Source organism: Pygocentrus nattereri, chromosome 24 (assembly GCF_015220715.1).
Source record: "Pygocentrus nattereri isolate fPygNat1 chromosome 24, fPygNat1.pri, whole genome shotgun sequence".
NCBI lineage: Eukaryota > Metazoa > Chordata > Actinopteri > Characiformes > Serrasalmidae > Pygocentrus > Pygocentrus nattereri.
The window spans coordinates 27396155-27419726 of record NC_051234.1 but is presented as its reverse complement, the minus strand read 5'-3'; the positions used below and the strand labels follow the sequence as shown (position 1 = coordinate 27419726).

At 44.7% G+C, this 23572-nt stretch overlaps 1 protein-coding gene across 2 annotated transcripts; it reads left to right on the top strand.

Moving 5' to 3' along the window:
- The first annotated feature begins 4402 nt into the window (after positions 1-4402).
- Positions 4403-23353, top strand: ptchd1 (patched domain containing 1). Of its 2 annotated transcripts, none has more exons than XM_017718278.2 (3): positions 4403-5781; positions 10561-11227; positions 18075-23353. In XM_017718278.2, exons 1-3 carry the CDS (start codon positions 5434-5436, stop codon positions 19724-19726), a joined length of 2667 nt encoding a protein of 888 aa, XP_017573767.1. In that variant the 5' UTR covers positions 4403-5433; the 3' UTR covers positions 19727-23353. The 2 variants fall into 2 exon arrangements, with proteins under 2 accessions (XP_017573767.1, XP_017573769.1); XM_017718280.2 differs by lacking the exon at positions 4403-5781 and adding an exon at positions 5792-6600.
- Positions 23354-23572: the final 219 nt, after the last annotated feature.

Here is a 23572-nt window from a genome sequence, read left to right as displayed (position 1 = left end):
AATTCGAACCGTAATTTAGCATTTCTATTGGGCAATCCTGTGACCTTGTCTGAACTCTGATTACAGCCTGATTATACACTTTGCGTGACAAAGGAGCCCTCTCAAAGGGGACCGTTAGGAGGAGCAGAGAGCTAGTGGAGGCAAAGCTGCTCTCATCCGTGGGCTCAGTTCTTCATTATGCACGCTTGGGAGAGTCAGCGCCTCAGTCTCCTGCACTCCAACCGGCAGCGCGAGCATGCCCGTCTGCTAATGAATGACCTGTCCTCCAGAGTCCAACTGCCAACACACTGAGGCATTTAGTATGCATGCGGGAGTTTGAGAGGTTTAAAGCTGCTCCCATATGCAACTATCTGACCGCTAAGCATAGGCAGGGTTTTCAGGTGATGGTCAAATGCTGGAGCGCAACAACTAGCATCATCAAAAGCTTGATGCTACCCCAAAGCAATGATTATATGACTACATAGCTGTATTTTGCCTAGACCATATACTTTTTTTACAGGACTTGCAAATGATCTGAATAATCAGCATATACACTGATCAGGCATAACATTCTGACCACCTCCTTGTTTCTATGCTCATTGTCCATTTGATCAACTCCACTTACTGTATATCTGCACTTTGTAGTTCTACAGTTACAGACTGTAGTCCATCTGTTTCTCTGATACTCTGTTACCCCCTTTTACCCTGTTCTTCAGTGGTCAGGACTCCCATGGTCCCAGAGCAGACACAGCGGATCCACTCAGACCAGCACAACACACACTAACACACCACCACCACATCAGTGCTACTGCAGTGCTGAGAATGATCCACCACCCAAATAGTACCTGCTCTGTGAGGATCCATGGGGGTCCTGACCACTGAAGAACAGCGTAACAGAGTATCAGAGAAACAGATGGACTACAGTCTATAACTGTAGAACTACAAAGTGCAGCTATACAGTAAGTGGAGCTGATAAAATGGACAATGAGTGTAGAAGTAACGATATTATGTTACGCCTGACCGGTGTACAACATAAAGAAAAAAACTAAGAAATCTTCCGATCATCATCATCATCTTCATAAAGCATGAACTGTATTACAAAGACTTTTGAGAAAAAACAACAGTGCAGCGGTCAGACATTAGTAAAACAAATCTGTCCAATGCGGTTCTCAAGTCGTTCTCAAGTGGTCAAACGCATTTAACCAGCAAGACAGCTCTCAGAGAAAATGAATGCGGTGTTCTGCCCTGGCCTGACAGCAATGACTATTTCTGTCAAAGTCAACAGCAAACTGACAGGCAGAACAGTCTGTTCTGTATGCAGTACAAGGGCTTTAAGCAAACAGCTCAATGCTATTCTTTGAACAAATCAAATTAAACTTGTGCATGAATGCTTCATAAAGTAAGATATGGCATAAAAACACCACTCAGAACTTTCCATTGGATCACAGAACAAAATAACAAGTCTGCAGTGCTGCAATCCTCACCAGCTTCTATTTCCTTCTTATAGTAAAACCTAATTATTTAGAAAAGCCACTCCCACTATCCAGCTAATAGAGAGATAATGACGTTATGCAAAAAAAAATCAGTGAATACGTGAAAATCTTAATTCACCATTTAAAGTACCTGAGATAGTGATGTTTTTAGGCTCAGGGACGAATTATTAGACTGGATACTGGGGCTTGGAGGGGGGCAATTATGTAATATCATGTAATTTTAAGGTTGGCTGGTCTCTTTTCAGACCCATAGTGTCAGAGAGGAAGGATGGACAGAAACACCTGTGTTTTTTTTCAAACCTGAAGAAAGAGTAGAGCTTGATTTTCTCCTCTCTCTCAAAGATGAAAGCTTTAAGTGCTGTTTATTGGATGAGCACTATTTTGGTGGCTGCGGGTGGTTGCTAGGAATTCCAATTGTTCTGTATGTTTTGGAGGGGGTACTCTTTTACGCTTATTTCCCTTTATGTGTGTGTGTGTTTGTGTGTGTGTATATATATATATATGTATATATATATATATATACACACACACACACACACACACACACACATATATATATATATATATATATATATATATATATATATATACATATGTATAGTTTGCATGTTCTCTCCGTGGCTGCGCAGGTTCCTCCCACAGTCCAAAAACATGCAGTCAGGCCAATTATACGTACTAAATTGCCCCTAGGTGTGAATGAGTCTGTGAATGTGTATGTCTGTCTGTCTGTCGGCCTTGCGATGGACTGGTGACCTGTCCAGGGTATATCCTGCCCTCCACCCGATGACAGCTGGGATAGGCTCCACCACCCCCATGCAACCCAGAAGGAGAAGTGGCTTAAAAGGTGTGTGTGTGTGTGTGTGTGTGTATGTAGGGAAGCACAGGGAACAAACTAACACACGTTTACGTTGTTGAAGAAGGTCAGAAGGTCAAGCACACAGCTTCTGGCGACATTACCACATTTCCTAAGCACACTTTCCAGTGAAGTGTGTCTTTTTGTTCTGTGTGTTTACAGATTATAAGATGAAAAAGAGGAAAACTCTGAAAACAGGGATTTTCTTCTACTTTATTCAGATCTTTGAGATGATATTTTGGTTTTAGGTATCATTTCATCTCATTTCAGTTTTCATATATAATCTGAAGTGTTGCTGTCTGTCTTATAGATAGATAATAGTTGATGCAGTTTGGCTGGAAAATATATTTCTTTCTTACAACATAGAATCATAATGAATTAACTTTGTTTGCACTAATTGATCAGACTTCTCTAGCAGGTCTTACAACAAACCGTCTGTCTATTACAGCGAACCCTCCCATCGGCTAAACTGTAACACTGGGCTTTACACACAATGTAAAGAACAACAGACCAAATTATGTCAAATTATGTCAAAAACTAAAAAATGACAAAAATTGAGGTACATGGTTTTGTTCTGATTGCAGCGATATGTTGCTTGTTTAATAAATATTTTAAAAACTATTCAACAAAAACCATAAATGTGTTAGGTTGTGTCTGCTCTTAAACTTAATTTTGACTAGAAATTAAAGCAATGAAAGGTGGTCTTTGAGGTCTGTACTGTTTACATTTTACCTTGGGAACATTTTCTTCTATGAGAGTGATTGCAGTGCTCCACCTGTTGGGAATGACACATTCAGTGGCTCAGCGCTCGCCTATGAGGCCCAACACCTTAAACCTGATTAGTGTGAAGCGCTCCATGCGAATAACACATACAGAGACCCTGCATGCTACCCATGCGTGTTACGGTAAGGCGACCACCTGCTTTACGGATTATCGATCTGTGTCCTTTAAAAGGGCTCAACAAGCTTTTAGCAGCCAATAGTCCATCAGGCTTCGCATCATTTACCTGCAGCACAAGAAAACCTGTTTTACCCGCTTACAGAGAGAGAGAGAGAGAGAGAGAGAGAGAGAGAGAGAGAGAGAGAGAGAGAGAGAGAGATAGAGAGATAGAGAAAGCAAGAGAGAGAGAAAGCGAGAGAGAGAAAGCGAGAGAGAGAAAGCGAGATACATAGATAGATAGAGAGAGAGAGAAAGCAAGAGAGAGAGAAAGCGAGATAGAGATAGAGAGAGAGCGAGATAGAGCTAGAGAGAGAGAGAGAGAGCGAGATAGAGAAAGCGAGATAGAGAAAGAGAGCGAGATAGAGAAAGCGAGAGAGAGAGAGAGACAGAGAGAGAGAGCGAGAGAGAGAGAGAAAGCGAGAGAGAGCGAGAGAGAGAGACAGAGAGAGAGAGAGAAAGCGAGATAGAGAGCGAGCGAGAGAGATAGATAGATAGATAGATAGATAGATAGATAGATAGATAGAGAGAGAGAGAGAGAGAGAGAGAGAGAGAGAGAAAGCGAGAGAGAGAGAGACAGAGAAAGCGAGATACATAGATAGAGAGAGAGAGAAAGCGAGATACAGAGAAAGCGAGATAGATAGAGCTAGAGAGAGAGAGAGAGAGAGAGAGAAAGCGAGAGAGCTAGAGAGAGAGAGAAAGCGAGAGAGCGAGAGAGAGAGAGAGAGAGAGAGAGAGAGAGAGAGAGAGACAACTGTCAATGCCCCTCTACCAAACACATTCTGATAAGCGGGTGAGCGTGCGTAGAGACGAGCGAGGGAGGGAGAGAGAGAGAGAGAGAGAGAGAGAGAGAGAGAGAGAGTGAGAGAGAGAGAGAGAGAGAGAGAGAGAGAGAGAGAGAGAGAGAGAGGCTGAGAGAGAGAGTGAGAGGCTGAGAGAGAGGCTGAGAGAGCGAGAGAGAGAGAGAGAGAGAGAGAGAGAGAGAGGCTGAGAGAGAGAGTGAGAGGCTGAGAGAGAGGCTGAGAGAGCGAGAGCGAGAGAGAGAGAGAGAGAGAGAGAGAGAGAGAGAGAGAGCGCACGCGCTACAAATGCTCCTCTACCACCCTATGCTGTGTGTGAGTGTGTTTGTGGGGGGGGGAGTGAGTGAGAGAGAGAGAGAGTGAGAGAGAGAGAGAGAGTGAGAGAGAGAGAGAGAGAGAGAGAGAGAGAGAGAGGCTAAATACAGTGAGGTCTAATTAAGTGCCGCAATCTCTTACGTTAGCGCCGAAACCCTCGCGAGCAGTGCGCGGCGGCGTCCCTCCTGGTTTAGCGCGCGGGACCGCACACCCCAGAGATGCCCACAAGTAGCGGAGCGGCACGTGCTCGGAGCCGGAGCGCGAGCGGCAGCCCCGGCCGCGGGCGGAGGCGCGCGCTCCTGCTCTGACAGCGCGGAGATCACTGCTGCATATGGCAGAACATCACGAGCGCGGCTCCGGCGGTGACGCGGGTGGAACTGAACGCGCCGCACTGTGCTTATGCGTGTAAACCTGCTCGCGCTTTGTGTGCGTCGGCAGCCTTGGCGAGACGAAGCCCGCGTGCACCGAACTGTTTCGAAGCTTAGCGCAACTTTTGTCCCTGCGAAAGTAGAGCGAACGGAGAGCGGTCCGCGGGCGATGACCGCTGATGCCGTCTTCGGCGCATTCGAGCGAGCCTTGCGAGCGTGACGTGCACTCGCACAGACGTGACTGGTGGTGTCTCCGTGCAGATTCCCGTCCTCCCGGGGTCTCTGGGTCTCGAGATGCGGTGCAGCGTGGCAGCGTTCGGACGAGCGAGTCGATCATGCAGAGGGGCGCTTCACAGCCCGCTGCAGCGCCGCATCTGACCGCTTTACGACCACTCTCGCTTTCGTCAGCCCTCTTATCACGTCCTTTTTTAACGCCTGTGCAGGTGCAGCGAATAACTCACGTGCTCACACCGGGCATGCATCAACCAAACTCTCACTGAGTCACTTTCGCGAGAGGGGAATTCGGCGTGCAGCGCGTGCAAACCCCCAGCCCAGCCCAGCCTGCCCGAGTCTTGGGGCGATGCAACAGCAGCTCCGCTCCGGAAGCCTGATGCTGGTGTGCACGCGGTGGGAGAGGCTCGCTTCCCGCTGGTTCGCTGCGCGCTCTCGCGCCCTGTCCGCCTTCTAGAATGTTGCGGCAGGTGTTGCACGAGGGCCTCAAGACGTCGTTCCACAAGCTGGGCCACTTCGTCGCCAACCACCCGGTGTTCTTCGCCTCGGCGCCCGTGCTCCTCTCCATCCTGCTCGGCGCGAGCTTCAGCAGGTACCGCATCGAGGAGAACGTGGAGTACCTGTTGGCTCCCAAGCACAGCCTGGCCAAGATAGAGGGCAACCTGGTGGACAGCCTCTTCCCCGTCAACCGCTCCAAACACACGCTGTACTCGGACCTGCAGACGCCGGGCAGATACGGCCGTGTCATCGTGACCTCGCGCAAGGGGAGCGTTCTCGAGCCTCACCACGTCGATCTGGTTTTGAAGGTAGGAGAGAGTTTTCAGAGTTTGGTTTGCTGAAGAAGCTGGGGGTCGATGCGAGAGCGGGGCTGTCTTTACAGTCACAAGACGCGCCATCCGCGCAGATGGATGCAAATGCAACATCCAGACAGTGACACAGATTTTGCGCTCTCATCATTAATCCTAGCAGCTTTCCAGGCTGGGAAAGTCATGCATAGAATAGCGCACATGAAGTGTCGCGGCTTTGGTGCCAAATATGTGCCTGTGGAGATCTTGCACAGTCAATTCCCAGCTTGAAGATGATATAAAGCCATTTATCTGGGCACTAATTGCTCCCATAGGAAAGCAAAATAAAAAGGCTCCCCTTATTGTCTGGTTTCTTCTTGACCAGTGCTTCCCAACCCTGGTCCTGGAGGCCCACTGCCCTGCACATTTTAGTGCCTACTAAAAACACTCACTTTAGCTGGATAAGGGCTTCTGTACGGGCTGCTTATTTGGATCATGTGTGTTGGGGGCTGGGAAAACACTAAAAAAAGGTCAGGACGGTGGGCTTCCAGGACCAGGGTTGAGAAACACTGCCCTAGATGATCGTAAGATTAGATGGAAAGTTTGCTGCTACTGGGATGTTTCTCCTGAGCAAAAGACCTTCCGTAAACTCATCTTGAGGACCTCAATCCTTTCTCATCCAAGAAAACAGCCTTCTGTGATGCTGTGAGCAAAAAAGAAAGCTTTTTAACCTGATGCATTTTAGTGTGACTGTCTTAGACGTTTGCACTTAAATAAGCATGAATCCAGTTGCGAATGTTTCCTGTTTGGGACATTTCTACTGGCGCAAACCACAGAAGTGTAAGTACTTTACAAAACACTCCATAAAAATCAATGCATTATTAATGTAGCTGGTCAATCTCCTGGATTGTTCATGTCAGCTTTCTGACGCTGGCCTGTGGCCAGACTCCTCAAACATCATAGCATTAAATTTTAACATCTAATAGTTTATTAGCCGGTATGCTCAATGGTGTACTCAGTCTAACACTGATGCTGGGATGTTTTTGGGAAAGCAGGTCATAGATCCTTTGTGTAGGAGTGGGACAGTTTTATTCTTCTGCAACATACTGACAAAGGCTTGGAAAGAAAACTGGAAAACTGATCCTATATTAGCGCAGTTTTGAGATTTTTGTGAATTCAGGCCTGTCACTAAACTGTTACAGTTATCACAGTTTATATGAAAGATACTCGGACCAAGATGCAAAGGGAGGGGGTTTATGTGTGATAGCCTGCAGCAGGATTCCCGAATTCAGTCCTGGTGATCTACCACCCTAGAGAGATTAGTTCCAACCCTGATCATCCCTGAACTAAACTCTCTAGGGTGGTAGATCACCTGGACTGGACTTCGGGATCCATGACCTGCAGCAACACTCTGCTTGCATAGCTCTGCTTAGAGAGATGTAGCTTATTTGACCTTTCTCAAACAAAACTCCACCTCAAACTCACTCCCTTAGACCTTATGAGCACTTAAAACAGGGGTGCCCAGACCTGATCCTGGAGATCTACCATTCTAGAGATTTCAGATTCAACATAAATGACTGTATTATTCAGATGTTCCTGAAGGCCTTCATTACCTGGATCAGGTGTGTTTGATTAGGTGTTTAGTGTAGCTAAACCGTGCAGGCTGGTAGATCTTCAGGACCGGGGTTGGGGACCACCTGACTTAAAACATATAGACGGATGAGAAAGGAAAAATTAACATAACCTGTGTTTGGTCACCACAATCGATTCAAGTCCCTGGAACTGTGCTGCAGGGTTACAACACCGTTCCTACAGATATTCTTTCAGTTGGTGTTTGATATGATAGTGGAAATTTCTAACAGGTTGGTCCAAAATCTCCCATAGGTCTTAAAGTGGGCAGTGACAGTGAATGCCGCAGCATATGACTTTTCATATTCATGAAACCATTCAGTGAACCATTGTGCCCTGTGGCAGGAGATACTGTTATCCTGGAAAAGATAGCCCCCATCAGGATGAAAATATTTCATCAAATGATAAAGGTGATCAGCAAAATAAAAGTCAAATAACTTGATTTACAGTGATGCATTCCTCTAAATGGACCCAACCCATGCCAGAAAAATGCCCCTGGCAGCATAACAGACCCAGCAGGCCCCCTCACTGTAGGGGTGAAGTATTCAGCCCTGTAGTGCTCTTTTAGTGCATGCACCACATGCAGTCACACACTTGTTGAAGGTTGGCTCTGACTTAGCAAGTCATGAGTCTGAGGCTCCTGCCCTTTGTAATTATCTTATAAGTAATTATCTTTTAAAGTTAGATCTTTTTCTCTGGCCATCTTCATTCAAAATCAAGGTCAGCTGGGTCTGCTCCATATTTGTGTGCCACAGAGCATGGTGAGACATTAATTGCTTAATTGTGCAGTGCAGTACACCTTTCTGGAAGCGTCTGCTCTTGGTAGGTTTCTCCACACATTTATTCAAGTTTTTCCTATTATTTGACACTTGTTTGTATGTCTGTAGCACAAAAAACCATATCTCAACACCATGTCTCAAATCTAAACAATGGCACCAAGTGAAGTGATTAAAGGAAAAAGCTTCAAGTGAAAGCATTTTGGATTGACTGAGAGGCAAACCTTTGGTTGCCCCTTTCTATGTTCTGTAAAGAACCCAAAAGCATCCATTTAGCTCCAAATATCTTTTTATCACTACATGAAGGTACAACTTATACAATACAAAAGGTGGGAAAAAAAAACATGTAATTCATTTGAGGAACACAGAAGGACTTGAACCCCTGAACCGCTGGTGATGAATTTGCAGCTGGTTACAAATCTGCCAGTAGCACACGATTATAACATGATACAATTGCTAAGCTGCCATGGTTCTGACTGTAAAACACCCTAAGCACCCATTCAGGAAGAAAAAGCTTCTGCATGACTGCAGAATGATTGTTCATAATCACATAAAAAACCCTTAGGAACATTAGAGAATGTTCTGCAGACATGCTGGATTTAGTTTAAAGCTGTTCCTGTCAGGCAAACCATAAATGTTAGGCCACTGCACTTTCAGTTATGTGATATATTTAGTACTAAGACTAGTTAGTATTGCTTCTTGTTTCAGAGCAGGACCCAAGCTCAGTGGTAGCAAGGGACTGGAGCCGCATCCTCTCCATTCCTACCCTCTTAATATTCATACATTGCATCAAAATGCTCCACATCTCTGCGACTGGAGCCTTGTTTATATTCTTTCTGCAATATAACACTCAAAGTCTTACTGTAACCTTGAGCATTGTGGCACTGCATCAAATCTCATCCTGAGAGAGCAAAGCCGGCTCCTCACTGCCCAGTGATGATTTGATAGAGTACAATGCACTCAAATAGCACTGTGCGTATGTGAAGGTCTGGTAGTTCTGGGAGCGAGAACGTTATGGCTGATATGTTCAAGCTGAATGGTCAACTCTGGCGAATATCGTTCCTTATGTAAAGAGCAGACGGCTAGCTAGCAGCATCCATCCAGGTCACTGGTTCTGACTGTGGGCTTGCAGATGTCACACTTTAGCCTCCGACGGGGGGCTTAATTAGCAAGGCGAAGGAATTAAAGGTCCAATCGGTGAGCGTCTGACATTTCTCTCGTTCTTGAGAGAGCTGTAGGAACACTAGTGGAAATGACTCACTGTGGCAACCTCCAGTGATCTGAGCCCGTCTAATCGCTCCCACACATGGCGTGGAGATGCTGACCTTAGATAAAGGATTTGTTTGTCTTTTCGTCTCCTTCCTTACTGTGCTGGGAGAAATAGAAGAAGAATAACTGCTAATCCCAGAAACCCAGGTGGGGAAAAGATGTTTAGGTTATTTTAAGGTTATGTAGGACCATGATGTGGACAGAGTCTGAGTTTTTTTCCTTCATGCCCATTTTGGAAAATATTCCAAATAAAATGGGTTATTTAAACAGGCCATAACATAAAGTCTGCATTCTTCTGTTTATGCACATATTTTTGCACCAGGAGTCTTGCATCCTCAAATGAACAAAACACACCAAACCATTATCTGTGGCCTTCCTAAAAGGTTTGACTGAATCCTTGCAGCATTTAGTAGTTGCCTGTAGGATTATCCTGTTTATCTGTGGGTCTTATTTTACGTGTATCATAGAATAAATTTAAACAGGAAGTGAAAGTGGCTGCCCACTCCTTGTACCATGCTTCCCTGTTGCCTGGCAACCACTACCCTGCAGGTCTCAACAGTTGCCACCGAATGCTTTTAGAACTTGATATAATCACATACTCTTAGAGCCCCAGTACCTCCAATTTCTCTGTCAGCCGAATAGCCGTCTTTTTTAATTGTCTTTGTGGACAGCTGGGCCAGATTGGCTCTTTGTAATTTTCAACATGATGTGCAGTAGTTGGTAATGCATCTATTACACATGGGTTGGTCTCAGTTTCATAACCATCAGTGCTGCAGCAATGGAATTTGGGGAAGGGAGAGCATGCTCCCAATACAAGTTGTTCTGTTTCTTGGCAAATCGGATCAAAAAGTCGTGACGGGACGGTACTTACTGCTTTCTTCTTTTGGGTATGGTGTGCATGATCAATCAGACACACTTTATCCAGTTTCACAGTTAAACAATTGAGCACGATTAAATGCAGGCGTCATTGCAAAATGAATGATGGAATTTGTCGAGGCTAAAAAGGCAAATCAGCTCAAAACAAGCAGGCTGAAACAAGCTTATCCTGTACAAGAAATAGACCTTATTGCAGTCATTTCTCCTGATGGTAGGCTCCACATAACTCCATGTCTTTTACTCCCACCAGCTTCACAGCACCATCACCCACATCCAGGTTCCAATGTTGGGCTTCAACTACACCTTTGCCCACCTCTGCCTGCTGGATGACAGCAAGAACTGCATAGTGGATGACATCCTGCGGGCCCTGGAGGAGATGCGCACGGCTAGGGCCTCCAATCGCACTGTGCTGCCACTGCGCTACCCCATCACCAGGCTGAAGGACGGGCGGGAGGCCTACATTGGACACCAGTTGGGTGGCGTGACTCCAGTCAGCAGTGGACGGGAGGGTGTGCGCACTGCCCGCGCCCTCCAGCTCACGTATTACCTGCAGGCAGCCAGTCCATTAAACGAGGTGGTGGCAGCCCGCTGGGAGCTTCTGTTCTGCAAGGAGTTGGAGAGCTTCGGGAAGGCACACCCGGAACTAGGCCTGTATCCTTTCACCTCATCCTCACTACAGAGGGACTTCCAGAGGACCAGCCGCGTGTCAGAGCGGCCACTGCTCTTTAGCCTGGCTGTGTGCCTCTCACTGGCTGTGCTCTGCTGCTCCATGAGGGACTGTGTGCGCACCAAGCCCTGGCTGGGCCTCCTGGCGCTGGTCACCGTGAGCTTGGCCACCCTCACCTCAGCAGGGATATTTAACCTTGCGGGGGGAAAGTACAACTCCACGTACCTCGGCATTCCTTTCATTATGCTAGGTAAGCACTCCCATCTTTACACTCTTAGGCCGGAAATATTTCACACAAGTATGCAAACGCAAACGACAGAGCTGCTCCAGTATTTTGCATTGGTGAGAATCTGCTGAACTACTCTAAAATATGGAGTGTGTGTCCAACCTGTGTGTGGATTATGATCACTTCAGGCAGGGTCATTTTGAACATTTGGTTGCCTTAGGCAACATTCAGGGATGCAGGAAAGTCTGAGGTTCTGAAATTTCCATTTAAATTTTAGATAGGAGACATGCACTAAGATGTCATGTTAAATGTGTGTTTTGTTTTTTCATTTGAATTGTTTGGATAACATGAAACAGAACATATTAAACAGAACATATCAAACATGACCAATACCTTTCTTACTGGACAGGCTGTTGATAAGAGGCATGGAACCCACTTGTATTTCTCACATACTCAACACAAGCACATCTAGGGGGAGATTTTTACAGTGGTTGAAATAAATAATGAGAGGGGGAGATAACTGCTGAAAAAATAATATTAGGCTGCATCTGGGCGCAGAAATAGCCTATTATGAGTACATGAACTCCTGCTCATGTTTTAAATACACACCCAAAGCAGCAAGCCGGCGAGGGGAGTAAACTTAAACAATGCATGGCTACTGCAGCTTGTTAACACATACAAAATGAAATATACAAACTATTCATCAAAAATACAACACATGTTCTGCTATAGTTAAGCATCTGCTATACTTAAAAAATATATTCAGAACTGATCTTTTATTTTTCTGTCATTCGTTTTAGCAGTTCCAGTTAAACAGTGCTGAAATCTGGGGGTCCCTCAGCATCCTTACTTCCTATGTCCCTGGCGATATCCTAGTTGGGTAGCCCCACACCCACCCCAAATTTCTTTTGCATGCAAGAATAGAACAAGAATTAATACCGAAATCACTTTGATGAACAACCAATCTAAGGTAATCTCTGAACGCATTGCTCTTTCTGACAAATAGTTAAATACATTTTTTAAACTACTGTACGTTTTTGTAGGCACCCTGGTGGCTTGTGGGCCCTAAGCCCCACTCATACCACCTATACCTAGAAGCAGCCCTGGCTGTAGAACCCCTGCATTGCTTGCAATGCATTCTAGATTTGTAGCTGACTTACTTTAGAATGCATTGATGCATGAATTCCTGTCTCAAAGCTCAAAGCATTTGCGTGGAGTGAACTCCTGGCCTTAAACATCAATACGGATACAAATGTGCTCGTAATTTTCATGTTGTCAGTGTTCACTTTCACATTCTCATTACTCATCCCTCCTTCTCATGTTCTCTTGTGTACAACCTTCAGTTCCCGAGGCTGTCACAGTAAATCATCAACAGAAAACGCCGAGGGGGAAAGTGAGCACACCTATTGACTGACCATCGCCACTCGTGGCTGGGCTTTTGTAAACTCTTCATTAAAAATTAATATCCAAAGATCAAAGAACTAACAGAGCGCAACAGTGCCTCTCCAAAGGGATTCCATGCTGACGTCGTCTTTGTCCTCCATCCCTTAGTCATTTAAAAGCAAATTTCCAAACTGACAGATTTTCTCTGACAAATTCTGCACATAGACAGACATACGTAAACACACATGCAGTCAGCTCCCACTGACAGATCGCCTCCGTCTCATTCTCTTGCTCTTTCTATTATTCTGTCTCGCACACACGGTAATTAGTGTCATGTGTAGGAGGGGGTTCTGGAGTACTGGGTGAAAATAACAGACTGGAGCTAGATGGAAAGGAAAAACAGCTAGAGGGGAGAGGGGGGATGTCAAGAGAGGGGTGAGGAGAAAGAGATGGGTAGGCGCTTTATATAGATTGTGAATACAGTGGGCACTCAGGAGTAGCTTCATTCAGAATGGCCCCCCCGGGACAGACCATACAATTGTCATTGGCTCTTCATCTCAGTAAGACTGACAAGGCTCTGTGGTTGTATGTGTGGTTGTATGTGTGTAAATCCAAGCATCTACTACAGTGTTGGCCCAAATAATATGAATACTCAAGTATTTGTCATGTTGGTTTTCTGTTTAGTGTGTAGAAGCTTTGTTGTTTTTAAGCCACAAAAATTGTAGCCGAAAATAAATTTCAATCTCAAAGGTCTTTAGATAGAACAGTTATTTTTAATTTATGGAATTTTTAAAAACGAAATGAATTACGGCTGGTTTAGTTGAACGCATCATAAATTCATGAATGCCATCCAAAGCTTGTGGGACGATAAGAAAAATGCTCAGTGCAGTGCTCAGGACAAATTTTCAGTGTTGTGTGTTTATATTGTTTATATATATATATAAACAATATAAAATGAGAAGAGTATAACAATTAAAATAAGTGAAATCATTCTAAAGAATTGCGAAGCATTCGATAATGTGAATAACACGCAAATTCGCACAGCTTACAGAGATGGTGGAGCCTTCAGTCTGACGGCCACAGCTGCCCAGCATAACATCTAAAATAACCGCTCTGTGGTTTAATTCTCGCTTTGTGTTGACTGAGAATAAATGGCATTTAATGAAGTTACTTCACATTGAGCCTGATGACCATGACTACCCTGTTATTTCAGCAAAGAATAATACATATGTGCATTGACTATGTCAGATATTGGATGTCAGTTTACATTGACGAATTGCGCGGACGGGAGCGAGCCAAAGCATTTCAGTTGTGGGTGGGATCGGGACAAGTGATTCCAATTTTCTGCAGGAGTGGTCAGGAGCAGGGTGAAATCTTCTGGGAGCGGGACTGAAAAAACAGCCCTGTGGAGACTGCTACGTGAAGGCACTACTAAGTTTGATGAATCATCTCAAATATGTAAATGTGGCAGTCTTTATCTGTAGCGATCTTGATACTGCCACACTACCTCCGAATCAACTTAGGCAAGAATATTGGTTCTTATTTGTCCTTTTCATTTCTAATTAAACAGTTTTACAGCAGGTTTAAAACTTTAAAGCACTACATTTACGGCATTTGGCTGACGCTCTTATCCAGAGCGACTTACAGTTTCATCATTTTACATTGGTAGGCCAAGGCTGTGTTAGGAGTCTTGCCCAAGGAGTCTTATTGGTATAGTGTAGGGTGTTCGTCCAGGTGGGGGATTGAACCCCAGTCTACAGTGTAGAAGGCAAAGGTGTTACCCACTACACTAACCAACCACTAACAGCAGATCTGTTTATTGTGACAAAATTACTGCTGTGTCAGAGAAGAGTAGCCTCCACACATCATTAGTACAGCGCAGGAGCTGCTCCGCAACCACCTCTCCAAAAAGATCAGCTCATGTAAAGTTAGTATGGTTTAGAACACTAAAGACAGTGGAAGGGTGCGATTTAACACATAAGTCGGAAGGGCTTGTGTTTGGCAACGGTTAGATGTATAGTGCAGCGAATGTGTACTAAAACATAGATTAAAACAAACGTATGTGTTATGTCAGATGCTCTGAATATGACTGATTTTAAAGCTGATTTTGAGAATGAGTATTTCAGTACTTGTTTGGAAATACTGGTTAGGACAGCTCTAATCTAATAGCCTCCCTCGGTTCAGTTTAATCGCACCCCTGTCTTTGGTCATTGTGTAGTTACATGGCAGCATTACATACTAAAAATGTTGCAGTATTGCAATTCAGGATTAGGTGCCACCTAATGTTTTAAACATTCTACAAATAAAAGAGCTTAAGTCATGCACTCAGGGCAAACACTGCCCTCCCCATTCTGTAACACAAATGCTGCTCTATATCTCAGTTTGTCTCTTGAGCTTGAGTAGACGCTATATACTCTCTGGTGCAGTCAAATAGAAATATGGAACATGATAATTACCACATTACAGACTTAGGCCAGCACAATGGCCCTTATCTCCATGCACCACTAGCCTCTCGTTGTTAAAGCTAATTCCATTACAGAGACATCAGCCTTCAAATGGGCTCGTATGATAGTCTCCCAACAATGATGGAATGATCGACACAGGAGATAGGAAGGGTCATAATAGCTGGGATTAATATTGCATTTATGGGGAGGAAACGTTGGTTATATGCTCTATAATGTCTTGGGAGACACCAGAGCGGTTCCCCATGTATGGAATAAGCAATGTATTGTGTGTCAGAAATGCCTTAGTATATCATTCTTACTGTCTTTTCAAACCGTGTTTTTAAATCAACATTTTTTTAAACTAATTTTATCCCAAAATTTTGTTCTGAATTTGAAAAGGTCTAAAATGACAAATTATGAATTACCTGTGTTCTTGGTTTCATGCATGCACCTGAGTAATATGACTACAATTATATGATTACTGTTTAAATATTGTATAGCCACTTTTATTTGATGCTCACAGATGCAAACATAAGCAGTCACAATTTTCTGTTGATAATACTTATTATGAATTATGAACTATTTCTTTTTCAATAACAGTCAGAAATCTATTCTTTAAAAAACTATTAAGCTTTAAAATGAGCATTTTTAAAATTTAGCACTACATTTAAGGCCATGTAAAAGTTGTCTGTCACACTGAATCAAACTGCTCAAACACTCCACCAACCCACAGGAAGAAATACAGAGCTGACAGCTTCGCTGTTTAGCAATTCAACTGTTTTATCTTTCGTCCTGTTCTTCAATGGTCAGGACCACCACAGGCCCCACCACAGAGCAGGCATTATTCAGGTGGTTTATCATTCTCAGAACTGCAGTGACACTGATGTGGTGGCGGCGTATTATAGTGTTGCGCTTGTACGGGTAGATCAGCAGTGCTGCTGGAGTTTTTAAACAGTTCACTCACTGTCCACTCCATTAGTCACACGCTTCTTGGTCCCCCTCGTAAATGTAAAGTCAGATATAATAGCTCATCTCTTGCTGCACAGATTGTGTCAGTCATCCTCAGTTATCACAGGATGCTCTTGGCTGGAGGTTTTTCTTTGGTGGACTATTCTCAGTCCAGCAGTGACATTGAGGTGTTAAAAATTCCAGCAGCACTGCTGTGTCTGATCCACTCAGACCAGCGCAACCAACTCTAACACACAACCATCACTTCAGTGTCACTGCTGTGTATGAGTGATCCACCACCCAAATAATAAGTGCTCTTTGGTGGTCCTGTGGGGGTCCTGACCATTGAAGAACAGGGTGAAAGGGGGCAACAAAGTATACAGAGAAACAGACAAACTACAGTCCGTAAGTGTAGAACTATTAAATGAACCTATATAATAAATAATAATAATAAAATTAACAGAGTGTAGATATAAGGAAGTGTACTCAAAAAAAAGTCTGGTTCCATTGACTTACATTAAAAGTAGTGTATGTTTTTACCTTGTCTTGTAAAGTTACAATTTTGGAGATATGAGGTTTTGATCCAACAACAGCGATGTGTGTGTGTGTGTGTGTGTGTGTGTGTGTGTGTGTGTGTGTGTGTGTGTGTGTGTGTGTGTGTGTGTATATAAAGTAGAAAAGCCAGGGGCAGAGTGGAGAATGGAGTTCAGGCTCAGGCAAATGCTCCTCCACTCTCTTTATTCTTCTTTTTATCTGCCTTTCTGCATACTGCATCATCCTCCCCTTCCCCTCCTTCGCTTCTCCATGTCATTTTTCTGCATTTGTAATAATTCATTGTGTCTTTTGAGGCCTTTTAGCATCGATCTCCGTAGCTCAGGTTTGCAGTGTAGTTTGGCTCAGAATGTACTGTCTCTTGAGTGCAATCAGATGGCTGTGCCCTGTGGGCAGTGCCCTGAGGTCAGTGCAAGCTGGGGGTAGCGCTCATTCCTATGTGCAGGACACTGTTCCTGGGTCAGTGTAAAGGCAAAGGTGGGCAGAGAAGTGGTGACAGGGCCGAGGGAACCTCCGTCATGGCCGATGAGTCACTGGTGTCGTGGCAACCCTGGAGGTGAGAGCCATCTGCTCCGACTGTGCTGACAACCCAGGCAAGAACGAGGGAGAAGAAAGAGAGAAAGGGAAAAGACATAGAGGAATAGCAGGAAATTCAAGCACATGAGGGAATGGGCCAATGGACAAAATCAACAGTGTTTCTTCGTACATCCTTTTCCATGATTTAACCTCGGGATGCGTTTGAGGGACGCAGCATCACTTGTGGCAAGCCTCTAAAAGTAGGCTGACCCAGTTCAGGCTTCTGCAGCAGAGTCCCTGGGCAACAAAGCAAAGCTCTTACCCAGCCTGGCATCTATGGGCCCATCTTCTCTCATCAGATCAATTTTGCATGAATGAGTGGCTGTCCTGGGTGTCTGAGAAACTCACTTAAGCACTGCGTAGGGTGGAGAAAAGTGAGTCAAGCAAGGTCTACAGAATCATCTGTAAATAAAGATAATGAACAAGAGGGTACTCAGGTCAGCTTACCCCAATCTAGCAATACTGGCACTTTTGTTTGTGTTTATGGATTGTAGTTACAGTAAATTACATAATCATGTGTTGGCTATTGAACTGGTATATATGATTTTGAGCTCTTTATAGGGAGAACAGTGGCAATAAAGTACGAGGATAAATTAGATTAACAAGATGCATCATTTTTGGTTAATTTACATGCTTTGAGGTGCCACACGCCCAAAAATACTCCAGCAGGCAGTGCAAAGGAGTGAAAAAAGAGGTGCAAGAAGGAGAAAACAAGCACCTCTTACATCCATTTATCACAGAGGTTCTACTGCAGTTCCACCATCTTGTCACCCTTTTATTCAATTATTTACATTTCCCTTTCCCAGCAGGTTCCACCGTCACTTCAAGCGAAAGGGACTGCTGCCTGAACCAATTGCTGTGACTGAACTATTCCAGTATGTGTGTCTTGTTCAAAATTTTAAAAACACTAAAAACATCTCTCTCTAATTCTCTCTCTCTCTCTCTCTCTCTCTCTCTCTGTCCTTTAGGTCACGGCTTGTTTGGCACATTTGAGATGCTGTCGTCATGGCGGCGGACGCGTGAGGATCAGCATGTGAAGGAGCGGGTGGCTGCCGTGTTCTCGGACTGCATGCTGCCCTTCACGGCCAGCACTGCCTTGCATCTGGTCACCTTTGGCATCGGAGCCAGCCCATTCACCAACATTGAGGCTGTGCGCCTGTTCTGTCGCAATGCCTGCATCTCCGTCCTTTTCAACTACCTCTACATCCTCACGTTCTATGGCTCCAATCTGGTCTTTGCTGGCTACCTGGAAAACAATTATCGCCACAGCCTATTTTGCAGGCGTGTACCTAAGCCCGAGCTACTGCAGCAGAAGCCGGCCTGGTACCGCTTCCTTATGTACACGCATTACAATGAGGAGGCAGCAGAACCCGGTGACCTGCGCGCCTATGAGACCCATTTACTGGTGGCCTTCATGAAGCGCTACTACTGCGACTGGATCACCAATACCTATGTCAAGCCCTTTGTAGTGCTCTTTTACCTGGTCTATGTCTCCTTTGCATTGATGGGCTACTTGCAGGTGAGTGAGGGTTCAGATCTCAGTAACGTTGTGGCTACAGAGACCAGCACTATTGCTTACACCCGAGCACAGCAGCGCTACTTCAGCAGTTACAGCCCTGTGATTGGCTTTTATATCTATGAGTCCATTGAGTACTGGAACACCAGTGTACAGGAGGACCTCCTGGAGTACACTAAAGGGTTTGAACGCATCTCCTGGTTTGAGAGCTACTTGAACTACCTGCATGGGCTGAACATCAGCACCAGCCTGTCACGCAGTAACTTCACTGAGCATCTGCGTTCGGGCTTCCTGCGTCAGCCCCGTTACCTGCACTTCTCAGATGACATCATCTTCGCCAAACGAGCTGATGGAGAGTTTGATGTGGTGGCCTCTCGTATGTTCCTAGTTGCCAAAACAACAGAGAACAAGCGAGAGGAGATGTCCATCTTGCTGGACACTTTGCGGAAGCTCTCACTGACATCTAGAGTAAAGTTCATCATCTTCAACCCCTCTTTTGTGTATATGGACAGATATGCGTCTTCAGTGGGCGCACCACTGAAGAACTCTTGCATTGCTGCTCTCTTCTTACTCTTCTTCTCCACCTTCCTTGCAGCTGACCCACTGGTGAATGCCTGGCTAACTGTGACAGTGGCCTCAGTGGAGTTTGGGGTTGTGGGCTTCATGACTCTGTGGCAGGTGGAGCTAGACTGCATGTCTGTGCTGTGCCTAATTTACGGGGTGAACTATGCTGTGGACTCTAGTGCTCCTCTGGTGTCAGCCTTCGCCCTGGGCCGGGAGTCAACACGTACCCGCTGGGTGAAGGTGTCCCTGGAGCGCCATGGGGTTCCGGCTCTGCAGAGTTACGTGTGCTATGGTGCCGCCCTGCTTCCCCTGGCGGCTGTACCCTCCAACCTCACCCGCACTCTGTTCAGGTGCCTGTTCCTCACTGCCCTCATCACCGCCTTCCATTGTCTAGCCATTCTGCCTGTCCTCCTGACTTTCTTACCACCCTCCAAGAGGAAGAGGCGGGAAAGAAAGAATGTGACTGAGAACCAGGAGGAGATTGAATGTGTGGAGATGGCGGACAGTACACGTGTGGTTGATCAAATTACCACCGTCTGAGCAAATGCTGAAAGGTATACGTCAACCAGGTGAACTCTGACCAAAGTACCCAGGGGGAATGGCAGGGAATGGGCTTACAGTGCCCATCCAGAGTGGGCCAGTATGGGCCTAGATGAGAGACACACCCTGGTCCCATGTGAGCTCGTAGGTGTCTCTGCTGTGGGCCTACTGTCTCAGAAAGAGTGTGAGCGCTCCTGCTGAAACTAGGCTTTGTTGTCATGGTAAAAAGTGCTAGGTAGGCCTTGCCATTAAAGCGAGACTAGGTTGTCATGGTGAAAGCCCTGTGAAGGCTATGCTGCACAACTTCCATCCCTCATGGTGTAGAGAGAAAGTCGTTGCTTGGCAAGCCAGATTCTCGGCCAGCTGCAGATAATTACAGAGTGGCTTCTCTGGCTGGCAGTTGTAGAGTAGTAGATGAATGCTGTAACAAGGTCTTGCCTTAATGCGGCACAGAGGCACATATATATGCGAACCACTGCAACATTACTGTGAGACAAAACAGGCAACCAAGGTATCATTACAATGTGCCTACCACTCATATTTAGAGATGGTTAGGGAGTACTCATAGCTAAATCAAAGCAGCCATAGTCATCCCTTTAAACAGCCATTCTTTTAGCAGCCATATTACATCATCTATGATTCTTTCTCAGTAAGACTCTATAGTGGTCTCTGGCTATTTTGAGGTAATAAGGAAGGAACATGCTTGAATAGATGTCAATAGGCATCAAGACTTCATCACAGCCCCTCCTGTTTTTCTTTCTGCTGCTGTTGATGTCAGTCCACTCCCCTCCCCAACACGTTCTGTCTCAGAGGCAGTAATAGTTGGGTGAGCGATACAGGAGAAAAAAAATAGGAAGAGCAAGAGAGAAACAGATGCTTGTAAGCGTTGGCAGGTTGAGATGCAGTGCAATGCTTCCATGGTAACCTCCTTATTGCAGGTCACAGTTTGATTATACTGTGCATATTTAATTTCCCTCCTTTCAAGCTTTCAGTCATTCCCTGATAGGGTCATTGGTTGCCAATTAGGTTATATGTTATATTGCAGGCCATAAATAATTTGCAAAGGGTTTTCTCCTGGAGTCCTTTTGTGTTTTGGTTTCCTCTGAAAATGCTGAAAATTATCCTGTCACAGACTATGCTTCTCATCAATATGTATGAGTCTGAAAAGCTGTTTTTTTGTCCTTGCCCTCTGTGTATGAGAAGCAGAAAGGAGGAATGAGAGAAGGATAAAGGCTGAGAAAGAAAGAGCAAGGTGGGGAGAGAGAAAGAGAGGTTAAGAGAGGAGCATCTGGCAGATTAAATCTATTTATTTTTGAGATACCCCTCAGTCCTGAGGCTACTTGTGTCAAATCAATTCTAATATAAAATGGAGTCTATTCTTCCTCTTCCTCACTTCCTCGTATGACGACTGTTACCATCAGTTTAGTCTCCGACCCTCACATATACAGAGCGTTTGTGTCTTGCACACAAAGCTGGACGCAAGTCCGGCATTTTGTCAGTTGCATTACGATTGATCTCCATATCCATGTATGCACACTTCCGTGCAGCATTTTTTTTATTCAGACGGGAAAAAATGTGTTTTTCCAGTTAAATTGGAGTCATCAGTAGCAAACAGCTGCAAGCACTGGACATTGTGCCACAAATTAGCCTTTCAGAGCAAGATACACAGTCACCTCCACTTACACGCCGCACCAAAACAGAAGGCTGAGTTAAGTCACTTGCATGGCCTCTTGCTGACTAGTTAAGCAGATACTGGTCAGGAAATGCAGTGAAAAGTGCAGGACTCTCCGCTGATAGGCAGAAGTCTGGCTTGCAAGACAACCTTCAGGTAGACCCCACACCATACATCAGTTTATCAGTAACGTCTTAGTTCTCATGTTAATAGGGGTTTCTTTCAGGGTGCAAACACACTCTGTCTACAAAGTTTGTAAGGAAAAGAGATGAAAAATGCACAATCCAATTCAAAACTGAAATCTGTCAGAGGTCACTGTAGTAAATGTCTTTGATGAAAGAGGAAAAAGCAAAGGAAGCAGAGGAGAAAAATGTTCGCCAGAACTGTGTGCAGTTTTCATTTAGTCATGCACACTTGATGTGGCAGCTGTCTGTCTCAGGCTGTGCCTGTTGGAGAGTCTGAATTTCTGCTTTGTCAGAGTGAGGAACCCTTAAGTTTATGGTGGAGCATTACAGTAATGCGTGGCCTAAGGGGCTCAGGCTCCCTGCATGACTCCACTGGCTGGTAGCCAACAGCTGCTCCTTTCTCCTCTCTCACAGTGCTGGAGCTATGCACGACTGCGGCACATCTGGGTGAGCGTGCTCACTGGACGCACAAGTCTGGAGAGCTGATCAAACCATCCTTTCTACTGCAGCGCTGACATACAGCCTCACCCTGAAGCTCACACTGTCCCCTGCACAGCACTCTGAATGTAATTTACATGGAATCCTATTAGCTCCCATTGTCTATCATTCTAACTTCTCCCTGATCAAAATGAGAGATATCTGCCTGCCTATCTGTTTTTCTCTTATTCTGCGTAGACTAGGGCTGCACGATATGGACAACATACTGTATTAGTAAATATTAGTAATGTGATTGTACTGCTACATAATTGCAATTGCAGTCCCTCTCACACATATTAAAAACACACTGGTGAAAGACTCAGACATGGTTGGAAATTAGTCTGTTTAAACTTGACAAAAATTATATTTGCTGTTCTTGCTCCACACAAATACCTTGATTCATCAAAACACCCACTAAAACTCATTGGTGACTGTGGTCAGGATGTGTACATCTGTGATGAATTAGAGGGCTCAGTTGCATATTACAGCCTCCTGCCATATCTGTACTGTAAAGACCAATATCACAATAATAATTAACCAACAGTATATTGTGCAGCCTTAGTATTGACCTACGTATCGGCATATACAACTGCATACACCTTGATATCTAGGCTAGTACAAACATTTCACTCAGTTTATCCTGGGATATACCTTCTCAATCTTGTTCTAGGACGGAGTGTACCATTACCATTAATCTGGGGTAGCTGGAGTTCCGACTTCATCAGGTTGTTCCACTCTCTTCTTACTGTAGAAGCCAGGAGCGATGTGTCACTGTGTGTTTAATGACCTAAATGTGCATAAATGTGTCCCTCTCCGAAGATACTGTACTTGAAAAAACTCTTTACCCTTTAAGAGATATCCTACGTAATTGTTTTTTTTTTAATCATCCTTTTATAAATGAGTCCATTCTGTATGTACTGGATGAGAATGTTTGATGAGTCCCCATCACCTCATACAAAAACACCCCCCATCTGCCCATGTAGCCTCATGACTTTAGTGGCTCAATATGAAGATGCACATCCATAGCATACCTCTATCAAACACACTCAGGCCTGCACATTTGATCATCCATACCACATCTTTCTTTTGTTTTCTTCATCGAAATGGAAGAGTTATGAAGCAGCATAGGCACCAAGGATCATATGAAGATGTAAAAAATATAAAAGGACTAAGGGGACACACAGATCACAAACAATACATAACAAAATACACACTAATTTGCCCTTCAGGAGGGAACTGTTGCTTTTGTATCTGTTTGTATGAATTCCAAACCAATAAAGAAAAAAACTTGCATTTGTTTTGTTATTGTTTTGGCCTGCACAGTATTGTTCTTAAAAACAGTTCTTCATCCTCTGTTTTAACAATTTCTAGGTTAAGAGGACAACAGTGCCATCTTGTGGTCATCACTCATTGCCAAAAGCTCTAGTGTGGAGAGACTATGTAAACTGGCTTAATGCCCTCCTTCCTGTCGTCATATGGTCAAGGTTTTCACTGTGTCCACAGTTAGAAAAC

What these genes read in the sequence shown, in the direction of transcription:
- ptchd1 (XM_017718278.2), top strand. Translation starts at nt 5,434, where the DNA reads ATGTTGCGGCAGGTGTTGCACGAGGGCCTCAAGACGTCGTTCCACAAG. An exon ending in ACGTCGATCTGGTTTTGAAG is followed by an intron (nt 5,782 to 10,560) that starts GTAGGAGAGAGT and finishes TACTCCCACCAG; the next exon opens with CTTCACAGCACCATCACCCA. An exon ending in CATTCCTTTCATTATGCTAG is followed by an intron (nt 11,228 to 18,074) that starts GTAAGCACTCCC and finishes TCTGTCCTTTAG; the next exon opens with GTCACGGCTTGTTTGGCACA.